At 54.9% G+C, this 12,534-nt stretch overlaps 1 protein-coding gene across 15 annotated transcripts in view; it reads right to left on the bottom strand.

Moving 5' to 3' along the window:
• Window positions 1-12,047, bottom strand: part of ABLIM2 (actin binding LIM protein family member 2) — a 92,930-nt gene extending 80,883 nt beyond the window's left edge. For 5 of the 15 annotated variants that reach the window (XR_014143117.1, XR_014143119.1, XR_014143125.1 and 2 more), the window contains exons 1-2: window positions 8,764-12,046; window positions 6,049-6,164 (exon numbers count right to left, since the gene is read on the bottom strand). Coding sequence is in view for 1 of the 15 variants with exons in the window: in XM_081812677.1 (XP_081668803.1) it covers window positions 6,049-6,164; window positions 8,764-8,888 (241 nt within the window). In the remaining 14 variants the exon portion in view is untranslated. Of the gene's footprint in view, window positions 1-6,048; window positions 6,165-8,763 lie in introns of all 15 variants that reach the window. The other 10 variants (XR_014143127.1, XR_014143123.1, XR_014143124.1 and 7 more) reach the window with 5 other exon arrangements.
• Between the last annotated feature and the right edge of the window lie 487 nt (window positions 12,048-12,534).

A 12,534-nucleotide genomic window follows, 5' to 3' on the forward strand; every position in this document is an offset into this window, starting at 1 on the left:
CTACCCGGATGCCCCTTCCAGGAAGCCCTCCTGGCCCACTCTCGTCAGGACCTCCTGTGGCCGTCTGTGCCGCATCCCAGACACAGACCGCCCAGTCCCCCACCCGTGTTCTGCTGCGAGTGTCAGCCCACGTCGGAGCCGGGCCCCAGGCAGGTAGCCTCGGGGCTTCCTCCCTTGGCGAACCCCACCCCCAGGTGATGCATGCTCCTCATCCCGGGGCCCCCACCTGCTCTGGAGCCCTGACTGTCATCCCCACACCAGCCCATCCCTGCTCGACAGCCCCTGGGTCCCAGGCCCTTGCCTTAGCACTTGGGCCTCCGGGTCCTGGCACGGCCCAGCTGCCTCCAGGCCTTCCAGTGTGGGCGGCCACACCAGGGCCCCCACAGCCAGTGTCCCCTGCGCTGAAGGATGATGGGGTGCAGCAGGCCAGGGGAACCCCGGGTGCAGAGACCGGCGGCATGACCTGCCCGGGGTGCGCATGTTTGAGTGTGCTGAGTGTGAGAGTGTGTGTGTGTGTGTGTGCATGCGACTATTCACATATGTGCGTGTGTTTGTGTCTGTGTGTGCAAATGTGTCCGTGTGTTTCTGCATGAATGTGTGTCCTTGTGGGAGTGGGTCTGTGTGTGCGTCTGTGTGTGTTTGTGTGTCTATGTGACTATGTGTGTGAGCACGTCCCTGTGTGTCTGTGTGAGCATGCGGGGGGTGTGTGTGTCTGCGCGTGGCGGGGGCAGGACAGGCAGGGCCTCGGGGACCCCCACAGGGTCCTGAGGAGCAGAGACAAGGTGAAGTCATCTGGCAAACAGCCCCCCACGGCCCACAGGAGCCCCTGAGCAACACTACAGTCCCGGGCTCAGCCCAGGGGCTCGCAGGCAGAGTGGGGACCCCGCTCCCCAAGATGGAAGAATGTGGCCTGGCTACCAGTCCTGGCCCCCACCATTCTCGGGGTCACACTGAGACAAGCTCTGTCCTCTGCAGGCCCCCATTTCCTCACTGGTGGGGTGAGCGGTCCCATTAAATGACAAAAGGCGAAGACCACACTTGCCACGCCCGCGCCAGGAGGTGCCGCCCACCAGGACGGAAGGGGAAAGGGATAGGGCTCGGGGCGGGGTGCACAGCAGGACTCCAGAGATGCTCCTCTGACCCATGCTCCTGCCCTTCTCGGCAGACAGAGTGTCATACTGTTCTAAGAACAGAAAATACTTGACGCCCACAAGACTGTTGGTCAAGTTCTGGCTTTCCTAAATTCTCACACTGTTCAAATCCACATGCAACTCTGGAAACCACCCGAAGATCGGACCATACTCCGAGATCCAGGGCCGCGAGGGAAGAGGGTGGCTTGTTCATCTGGGGACCCTGGGGGCCCAGCGTGGGCTGGCAGCTCGGACGCCTGCCGAAGGCATGCATGCGTGAGTGAATGAACGGGGACCAAGAGAATGCCCGCCCCTCTCAAGTTCAGGAGGCATCCAGACCCCATTCCCAACTCGCTACCTCCATCGGTCCCAGCAGCCCAGAGACAACGCAACGCGCCCATTCTGGATTCGAGCGGGCTGGCTTTGAGCGCAGGCTCGCTCCGTAAGCTCCAGGTCACTGGCTCACAGCCGAGGACCACTGCGCTCCCCCGGGGACGCTTGGCAATGTCTGGAGACACTTCTGATGGTCGCAGCTGGAGGGGGCATGCTCCAGGCACCTGGGGGCCGAGGCCAGAGATGCTGCTCAACAACCTCCAGCGGACGGGATGGTCCCACAGTGGAGAATCATCTGGCCCCAGCTGTCAACGGTGCCAGAGTCGAGAAACCCGGCTCGGAGCCTTAGCGTGCTTCGTACACTCCCTTCGTACAGGGAGTTGGCTCCTGGGGACAAGGCGGAGGAGCATGCTACGCCACGTTGCGCCAGGGGCTGGTGGAGAGGCAGGGTGAGCCGTGGTTAGAAACACGGCCCTTGGAGCCAGGCTGCCCCACCCGCTGTGTGACGGCGGGCAAGTCACGCTGCGTCTCTGTGCTCGGCACAGTGGGGATAATAATGGTCCAGGCTCACACACGTGTCTCGGGGCTGAGGAGAGCTAACAGCCACAGGCCCACGGGCATGCCTGATAGCCGACTCTATGCACACGAGGCCGAACGCTGTCACGACAGGAAGACCCGGTGGCCCAATGCCCCACGGTAGCCATCTGAGGACACCTTGGACGGGACAGTCTGCCTCCTGCCCGGCCCCAGGGGAGGGCCCAGAGGCTCCGGGTCAGCATGCCAGCTGAGGCTGCAGGGGGATGTGGACCTGACACCCGGCCCCAGCCCCTCACTCATCGCAGCGAACTTGGGGCAGAGTCTCACGAACAGCAAGCCCTGACCTCGGAGGCAAGAGCAACATGCACAAAGGACCGTTGTCGTGGAAACAGCAATCATCACTTTCTAAACACAACTGGAGCTCAGCATCACTTTGCAGGGCTTTGCAAAGGACAGCACAGAGTCTTGTCGTGAGTCCTGACGCCAACAGTCATCAGCAGAGGGCATGTCCTCGGAGGAGTGTGTCCCCACTGCCTGGGGCAGAGGTCGTGGGAATCCGCCCGCTCACCCACACACCCTGGACTGGCTCATCACAGCAACGGGGATGCGCCTGGGCTGCCGCCCCAACACGGCCCTTCTAGAAAGTTCCAAACAGTTTCCTGTTTCCCCCAGAGTGCTCCCTCCTCTAGCAGATGTGGCACGGATCTCCAGCTCTGCCACTAACTTGTGTGGGACACAGGACATGTGGGGCGGCCTCTCTGCGCCCCAGCTGTGAACTGGGGAAGGTGGGACTCACCCTCGCCCCTGCCCTCCAGGTCAAACCGGGTCGGGGAGCAGGGGAGGGCTCTGAGTCAAATCTGAGACTGACTTTGGAAAGCATGGAGCCCACTGAGGTCTAAAACGTGAAAATGCTGACATGTTATGAGCGGGGCCTGTCATTTCTCTGAAATCCCCAAACTGAGTGGAAGAGCCGGGAGCAGCTGGGAGAGAAAAAGCGTGTTCAAACGTGCCCCACGCACTGGGGCTCTGAGCTAAACCGGAGAAACCCGCCCCTGATGCAATATGGGGGCGTGAGGCGCACGGCTGGAAGGCGGCCGGGAGTGGGAGTTGGCTCCTGGGGGCTGCGGCACCCCACAGGGCAGGTGCCCCCCAGCCGTACAACCCACAGGGCATATAACCTCACAGCCTCACTGCCCCGTTTCCCAGGCAGGAGTGGGCCAGCGAGGGGTTTCGGGGAGCCTCTCTCAGGGAAGAAGACACAGAAGCTCCAAGGGCCACAGACCCTTGGTGGACCCTTGGTGTTGCCCCCTTCCTGCTGACTCTGGAGGGGCCTCCAGGCCTCAGCTCCAGGGTGACCCCAGGTTCTGGGTGTGAATCCATCTATGCCTGGTAGGGCTGAGCCCCAGCCAGAGAAGCACAGAGCGGGGGTGGGTGTGGAACGGGTGGCCAAGCCCAAGAACAGGCCCCAGGGCCCCTCAGCTTGGACAAAGCTGCTCCCCACTCTGTGCCCCCGAGGCCCCACATCCTGCCCGCCCTGCTCCATGCCCACACGCACTTCTGACCCCATGCCCAGTCCCAGAGAGGGGACACAGCTTGCCCAGGGCACACAGGGGTGATTGGGAGGGTTCACCTGGGGCAGCCAGGCCCAGAGCTGCCCCTGATGTCATGGCGCCAGGCCCCCCAGGGAGGGCTGCCCTGTGACAGCGAGACCAGCAACCAGGTCAGAGCAGGAGGCTGGGGGAGGCCAGTGAAGGGGAGCCGGGAGGAGGAGAAGCAACAAGCCCTCTTGGGGAGGAGACCCTCCCCCGGGTGGTGGGGGAGGCGGCCCAGGGCAGACACTCTTGTGCAAGCCTCAGAAGGAAGGGTGTGCTCCTCCAGGGATGGAATGGCGTGGGCGTCCAATGCCAAGTGCTTATCTTGTTCCTAAGCAACAGGCTCCGGGCCAGAGAGCGGAAGAGGGACTCTGAAGGACGCTCAGGGCCCAGGACTCCAGCTGGACTCCTACCTCCACAGCTGCCCCAGGAGAGGACGGCTTTCCTCCTCGCACCCCGCTGCAGGGGGCCGCGGCCCCTCCCCAGCCCCGCAACCTGCAGGCAAACCACACTGTCAGGCTCCTCCCAGCATCCCTCACTCAACAACCATCTACGGCTCCTCGTTGCCTCCGGGACACGCTTGGGACTCCTTGGCATGGCTTGGCCCTCTGGTTTCCATCTCTCCCGTTTCCTTCTGTTCCCTGTCCCCACACAGCAGCCCCCCTTGTCCACTCACAAGGGTCTGGTGGTTGCCCACGGCACCTTCCACTTTCTCCCTGTTCTGTAGTGCCTTCCCTTCAATGCCCCCCTACCTGAACCTCTGTGTCAAGTTTCAGAACTAAGGCCACCTCCTCCAAAACATCTGGTCACAGCAGGGTAAGCTCCCCGGCTTTGGGGTTTGAAGGCCTTGGCTCAAGCCTCAGGTGCACCATTCTCTAGCTGGCCACGGGGCGCCTGGCCCATAGTCACCGTGCCACCAGACCGGGGCACTTCTGCACCTATAGAAGGAGCAGAGGCTTCCTGCCTGGCAGGGCTGCTCTGGGCACAAAAGGAAGCAGGAACTCGGAAGATTTTGAAGACATCCACACAGGAACCAAGAACGGGTGATGAATGTTTAACACTTTCTAGGCACAAAAAAGGTGCTAAGCTGGAGAGTCTCACTGTGGACCAGAAGAGGGGGCAGGTCACATTATTAGACCATCTGAGGGTCAGGGGAGCATTTGTCCTCTGGAAAGGTAAATTGGGTATTTTAAAATAAATTTACATTTGGAAAGGTCAGAGCCTTTTAAAACTCACAATATTCCCAATGAGTCCGGGTTCAGGCATATTTCCCTTTTTACTCAGGCTGCCGGGGAGCTCTGGACAAACTGTTCAAACTAATCTCACCCCCCTTTTAGATTTTGCTTGTTAGAGTTTTTGATTACTATTTCAGATTTAATTATAACAGTATTGATTGCAAAGCAAATTCTCAGAAGTTCAAGCAATCCCATCCTCAGTGGGAGAGAAAGTTTTGAATGGAGGGCTCTCCCAGCAAGCCCCAAAGCCACAGCCTGACCAGCTAGCACTGCTGTTAGCTTGCCTCCCCAGGGGATGAAGACTTTGCCTCCTTTCACAGAGCAAAACTACTCCCAGACCCTGAGGCCAGCCCTGAGCTTCTAGAAGGCTGCAGGTGCAATCTCCTCTGGAGAGACTTTCAACACAACACCTGAGGTGGGAAGAAGGTGCTTCACGGGGACAGGGAATGAACTAAGAGCAAGGGGCTGGCTTTGGAGGTCAGCAGAAAGCCCTCCTCTGTCGAGGGGCATGCAACCCCAGCACTGGGGTACACCATGACCACGGCACGCAGGGTGGGCTCTGAAACTCCATTTCTGCCCGGGGAGCCTGGCAGCAGCGGGCCCTGGAGCTCCGGGCCCCCTTCCCGGTCCCCGCGTCCCACGTCTGGCCCAGAAGAGCCGCAGAAGCCGCGGAAGGCAGGCTCCTGCCTGCCCCACCTTGCTTTCTTGCTGCCCTGCACCCTCAGCGACACTCCAGCCCACCTTTGTTCCATGACAGTCTGCTTCTGCATCCAACAAGCATCTATTGAGTACCACTGCATACAAACCCTGGCCTTGCTCCCAGGGCTTGGAGCAGTTAACCCAGGAGCTCTCGACCTCAGGAGCCCAGAGTTCAGTGCTCTCCTAATGGCTCCCCCAAAAGGCTTCTGGAAGGTCTAGAATTATCTGTGGAGCTGAATGTGTATGTGTGTGTGTGTGTGTGTGTGTGTGTGTGTGTGTGTCGGGGAGAGGACCAGAGGAGGCCAGGAGGCTTCCTGGAGGAGGCCGGCTAGACCAGGCTGGAGGGCACAGCCCCCTAAAAACTTCTGTCCCCGGTTCCCTTCCTGTGTCTGTCGTCCACAGTCACCCTTCACTCCCACCGCTTCTGCTTCGGGTCCGTGGGGTCAGGCCCCTCCCCGGGCCCTGAGGAGGCCAGCCCCCCATGCCCCTACCCCACCCCCGCGCCGCTCGGTGCCCACTTACTCCAGAGGCCCTGGGACAGGTGCACGCTGCTGCCCGCTGTCTTGGGCAGGGAGCACTTCTGACACATGCATTCCTTCCCGTTGAAGGTCACTCGGTCCCCCGGCGGGAAGGGCAGCCTGCAACAAGACAGCACATGACCAGCCAGGATCACCTCCGGCTCTTCTCCTGGGTGGGGGCAGGAGGGGCCAGACACCCCCCCAGTATACCACCACCTCCCCCGGGGCCTTGTGGGGACAGGTGCCACAGGCTGAGGATGCAGGGCCTCCCCACCCAGGCCCCCCTGCGTTCCTGCCGCGTGAGTCCTGGCTCGGTCCTCTACTGCACAAACAGGCAGGATGGCAGGGCCCTGGTGAGGAGCAGTGAGGGCCAGCCCCGTGTTTGGCACGTGGCAACGAACCAGGCAGCCTCAACCGCCCCCTCCTCCATTCCCCCCTGCCTCCTCTGACCACCCAGGATGCTTTGTCCATATCAGTTGAACAGCAATGGCAACAGCTAGCATTTACTGAGCACCTACTGTGTGCTAGGTGCCACGAATTACGGTAGATACCCCACATGCATGCCTCATGTAATAACTTCGGGACATTTGTCCAAGCTGGAATTTCCTTCATTTTTTTCTCTATAGGTAAGAAAACTGAAGTTCAGAGACAATAGTTAACTTTTCCAAGGACGCACAGCTGATGCATGTCAGAACCAGAGTCAAACCAAGACCCGTTCAGGCTCCAAAGCCCCATGATTTATTTACCTACTCGGGCCTCTAAGAAGTCAGTGCCTTGTACAAGCAGGCCTTGTAGACAACAAGGTATCGCACGTTATATCCATCTCTATTTAAGTTTGGCATTTTGCTTATCATGGATGTTTTTGCACTAATTTTTAATTTTTTAAATACCACATTAAAATATCATTTACCTTGATCGCTTATTTTTTGGGCACTCGCTGAAATTCTGCATCCAGAGAGAGTCCCAGCCCCAGTGCAGGCTGGGTGGAGGCAGAAGAGAGCCGCCTCACCTCCCTGCACCAAGGATGTCCCCCCCTGGTGCCTGGGAGATGGGTAAGGTGGCTGCCCGTCGGCAAGCGAGGGACAGGCCACCTGCAGTCAGGGGCTGGAAGACCGACTTCAGTGTCCTGCCGGTGTCCATCCCAGCCACCTGCTGCCACTGAGCTCCCAGCTGCCCTGGGGCCACTTTCCTTCCCCTGCTCAGCCCAGCCAGAGAACCTGAGCTCTGGGGCAGTAGCCTGCAGCATTCTCCGGACCAGGACATGCCCTTTCCTCGGGTTAAAACTTCATGTCTCCCCTCTGCCTTCTCAGGGCTGACAATCCATGGAGCATCCGGGCACTCAGTAGGTACTTGCTAATGAGTGAATGAGTGAGTGAACAAGTGAATGACTGAAGGCCTCCAGGGGGGCCTAATGCAGCGCCCCCTCCTGCCTGGCCTCCCCACGCAGCCTGCCGGGTCACACCAGCCCCAGGCCAGGCCCGAGCTGGGAGCATGCCTCCCCCCAACGGAGCCTGCCCTAGCCCCCACCTTGTACAGCTGGTGTTCATCCAGGCAAATAGAGGCTGAGCTGGCCCACCTGCCCAGGCTTGTGAGACAGCCGTGTGCACCTGGCTTCTTGGGCCTGGAGCCTTGCAGCTAATGCCTTGAGCTGTATCACCTGTGGCCAATGCTCTGCTCTGCCGGTCCTTCTTAGAGTCTTACAGCTGACCTGGGAATGTGGGGTGTTGGCATAGAGTGGGGGGTCCTCACCTTCCCTGCATGTGCTCTGACAGGGTCTCTGGCTATGGATCCCAGGGCAAGTTACTTACCCTGTCTGAGTCCTGTTTCTCACCTGTAAAGTGGGACTGGTAATACCTGAGGTACGGTCAATCTCATGGGGTTGTTATTCATCCCTCCATCCCTCCATCATCCCTCCATCCATCCCTCCTTCCATCCATGCATCCACGCATCATCCGTCGATTCATCCATCCATCCATCTCCCTTCCATCCATCCATCCATCAGACAAACTGCATGGAAAGCTCTAGCATACTGCCTGGGACCAGGAGGGGCTGAATAAATGATAGCTATTATTTTGCTAGTTCAACTTTATTGAAATGTACATTGACAAATACACGCATTCATGTTATCAACACCACAGTCATGATATGGGACATTCTGTCCACTGCAGAAAGTCCCCTGTGACTGTCCATAATCACCCCCCCACCACTACCCCTGGCCCCAGGCAACCATGGTGGGTATTCTGTCACTGTGGATTGGAACTGTCTTTTCTAGAACTGCAACTGCATACATATGGAATCACATCGTGTGTAGTCTTTGATGTCTGGTTCAGCGTCCTGCCCCTGACATTCACTCACATGGCTGTGTGCATCAGTAGCTTGCCCCTTGTTACGGTGGAGTAGTGCTCCACTGGACAGATGAGGGACAACATGATTCCATTCACTGCCGAAAGATATTTGGGCTCTTTCCAGTTTGGGGCTGTTACAAATAAAAATGCTAAGAACGTTTGGTGTCAAGTCTTTCCATGGACATGTGTTTCCACTTCTCTTGGGTACATACATACCTAGGAGTGGAATCACCGGGTCATAGGTTAACTCTATGTTTATAACAAACAAACTGCTAAACTGATTTCCAGACAGGTTGTACCACTTTGCATTTGCCCCAGCAATACATGAGCATTCCTTCAGCTTCATGTCCTCACCAACACTTGTCATCACCCACCTTTTTAGCTTTAGCCATTCTGGATAGATGATGGTAGTCCACCACTTTAATCTGCACTGTTGCGTGTGCTTATGGTCATTCATGTCTATTCTTCTGTGGAGTGTCTGTTGAACTCTTCTGCCCATTTTTTATAGGGTTTTTGTTTATCTTCTTATTGATGACTTGTAGAAGTTCTTTATGTATTTTGGATGCCAGGCCCTCATCAGATATATCTTATCTACCAGTTGATGGCTTGCTTCTGTACTTTACCGATGCCTTTTGACATCATTTTTCTTCTTCTAATTTTACTGTCATGTAGGTGTGCTGGCAATAAGTTCTCTAGTCTTTTGTGTGTCTACAGAAGTCTTTATTTCGCCTTCATTTTTCTTTTTTGCAGGGGGGACACATTTATTCATGTTATTCTAATCACATACATCTTGGAGATACTTCAGTTTCAGTTCCAGACCACTGCAATAAAGCAAATATTGCAATAAAGCAAGTCAAATGGATCTTCTGGTTTCCCGGTGCATAGAAAAGTGATGTTTATGCTGTAGTCCATTAAATGTGCAATAGCATTAAGTCTAAAAAATGAAGTGCATACCTTAACAAAAAGTACTTTATTGCTAAAAAACATGCTAACCACCATCTGAACTTTCAGCAAGTCGTAATCACTGATCACAGACCAGCATGACAAATATAATCATACAAAAGTTTGGCATATTGTGAGAATTACCAAAAGGTGACGCAGAGACATGAAGTGAGCAACGACTGTCGGAAAATGGCACCGACACACTTGCTCGATGCAGGGTGGCCACGAACCTTCAATTGGTAAAAAATGCAGTATCTGCAAAACTCAATAAAGTGAAGTGCAACAAAACGAGGTATGTCTGTACATAATGTTCATACCATTCAACGTGTATGATTCAACGGTTTCTAGTGTATTCAGACTCGTGTATGTGTCCCCATGATCAATTTGAGGACTTTTTCATCACCCCAAAAAAGAAACCCCATAGTCTTTAGAGGTCTTGCCTTCATTTTTTGAAAGTCTTTTTCTTCCTTTTTTTTTTTTTTTTTTTGGCTTGGTATGAAATTGTTTGATTTTTTTCTTATAACTTTTTGAAGATGCCATTCCATTGTCTTCTAGGATGCATAGTTTAGGTAAGAAGTCTGCAGTCATTCTTTCATTCCACTGTATATGATGTGGGTCTTTTCTCTTGCTCCTTGTTAGAATTCTTATTACTATTTTTCAGAAATTTGATTATGAGGGACTTAGTAGGTTTGTCATGTTTTTTCTGCTTGGGGTTTATCAAGATTCCTGGATCCATGGGTTTATAGTGTTCATCAAGAATGGAAAATTTTCAGCCATTATTTCTTCAATTATTTGGATTTCCCTTACCTCCAGAGTTTCCCCCTCCCAGCCCAGACAGGCAGAAAGATCCATTATCCACAGATCCCTGAATCTGTTTTCATGTTTTCCAGTCTTTTCTGTCTCTGTGCTTTAGTCTGTATAGTTTCTGTTGTTATGTTTTCAGGTTCACCAAGCCTTTCCTCTGCAATACCTAATCTACTGCTAATTCCTTTGAAGGGATCTGTCATCTCAGAAATTGTCATTTTCATTTCAAGAATTTCCATTTGGCTTCTTTTTATCCCTTCTGTAAGACTTCTCTTACATTCACATTTTCCTTTAAATACCTAAGCATATTTTCAATACTGTTTCAAAGCCACCATTTGCTGGTTTCACATCACTCTCATTTCTGGGTCTATTGCTATTGACTGGGTTTTCTTCTGGCTTTGGGTCTCATTTCCCAGCTTCTATGACTAGTAAGATCCGACTGGATATTGGGCACTGCCGATGCTATGTTGCTGAGGGCTGGATTTTCCGTCTTCCTATGAAGAGTGCTGGACTTGCTCTGGCAGGCAGTTAGCTCATTTGCAGATCAGTGCAAACTTTTGGGGGTTTATTCTTGTACTTCATTTCAGCAGCTGCTTGTAGCCTTTGCTCTAGGGCTATTTTATTTTATTTTTTTAAAAGATTTTATTTATTCATTTGACAGAGAGATAGAGAGAGAGAACAAGTAGGCAGAGAAGCAGGCAGAGGGAGAGGGAGAATCAGGCTCCTTGCCTAGCAGGGAGCCCGGGGCTCGATCCCAGAACCCTGGGATCATGACCTGAGCCGAAGGCAGTCGCTTAACCAATTGAGCCACCCAGGCGCCCCTGCTCTAGGGCTATTTTAGTCCCACCAATAAGGCACGACTTTTTTGGCATCCCCATTGTGTACCTGGGTGTGCAACAACCTGGTCACAACTCGAATGTCTCCCAGCCCCAGGAACCGTTCAGCTTACAACAATCTAGCCATCCTTTGTCCACCTTGTGAAATGTCCTCTATGCCTATGTGGCTTTGTGTTCAGTGAAAGGCTCAAAGGTGCCCCCATGTTGCTCTCTGTGCTTGCTCTGTGTGGCTCCCCCCCGCCCCAGAGCACAGCCCCTGCTGCTCGTATCACTGCCTCCTGACTCATCTCTCCAGGAACTGCCTCCGGGCACAAAGCTGGGTGGTTGTGGGCTCCGTTGCCTTTGTGGTCCTGGTCTTAGTCCCACACAGACTGCGCCCCAATGCCCCCAAACAATTGCTTCATGTAGAGTTTTGCAGTTCTGTACAGAGGCTGGTAAGTCCAGCCCAGTTACTCCAGTGTGACAGAGCTGTCTGCTGTTATTTTAAAAACAGAAGATTATCCAGAGGTGATCTTTCAAACTTATTCTGATTATGTCCCCTTGTCTCTAAGCTGTTTGCATGGAAATCAATCATTGGATCATCCTTGCAGGAACTCTGAGACCCACACTAGCTGCAACAGCACAGTGACTGTCGTTAGAAATACTCCCCGTCATTGTCCCCTCCTGGCAGAAACATCCATTTTTGTCCAGCACACATGCCATACCCACAGATAACACTCAGAAAGTCCCCTTGAAACTGGGTGTACTGAGACAGAGAAAACAGAGCAGATAAACTCTGGGTTCTCTTTGTTCTCTGTTTCTTAGACATAGAACGTCTCCCTGGGAGCAGTGTGTCTAGGGCAGGGGTGGGTGCAGGAGGAGGCTGCTCACGTGGCAAAGCTGCTCCCAGGCTCCCTCCTAAGTCCCCAGAGGTGCAGGGCACACCGGGGAGCCGGCTGTGGCCCTGCTGCGAGGACTAGGCTCTCGTCTAACTCCAGCCATCCTCCGCCTTGTCCCTGCTCTGGGCCGGGCACCTGGCCCCACGGAGGTGGAGGAGTCAGACCCAGCCCCTGCCCGCATGGAGCTCACATCAAGCGGCTGCCAGGGCGGGGGGGTCCAGGAGAGCAGCTGCACCGGGCACAGTGGGTGTCCCAAGGAGGGAGAGAGCTGTTCCCCAGGGTAGGAAAGGCCCTGGGCGGGGCATCCTCATACTTCAGTGTCTCTAGGTGCAGAGCCCTGTAGAGTCTGAGCCACTGCGTCTCCAAGCCGCCGGTGCCAGCCCTGTGCCAGGCCCGCAGAGGTGCTTAAAGGGCCCAGCTGAATGAATGAATGAATGAATGAATGAGTGAAGGAGGGAAGGAACGAGAGCAGACTGTGAAGACCGTCTCAGCCAGGCTGAGCGGCTTGTACTTTCTCATGGATGCCAGGGGGCAGCGGGGCGGAGGGACAGACAGAGGGGAGGCAGGGACCCCAGTGTGGAGGCCATGGCAGGGCCCCAAGCAGGCACACTTTGAGACCTGAGCGGGGCTAGTGGCTGGGCAGATGCTAGAAAGGGAGGGACCCTTCCCCAAATCTGGAACCCAG

Source organism: Leptonychotes weddellii, chromosome 2, assembly GCF_054177405.1.
Source record: "Leptonychotes weddellii isolate Sample4059 chromosome 2, ASM5417740v2, whole genome shotgun sequence".
Classification (NCBI taxonomy): domain Eukaryota; kingdom Metazoa; phylum Chordata; class Mammalia; order Carnivora; family Phocidae; genus Leptonychotes; species Leptonychotes weddellii.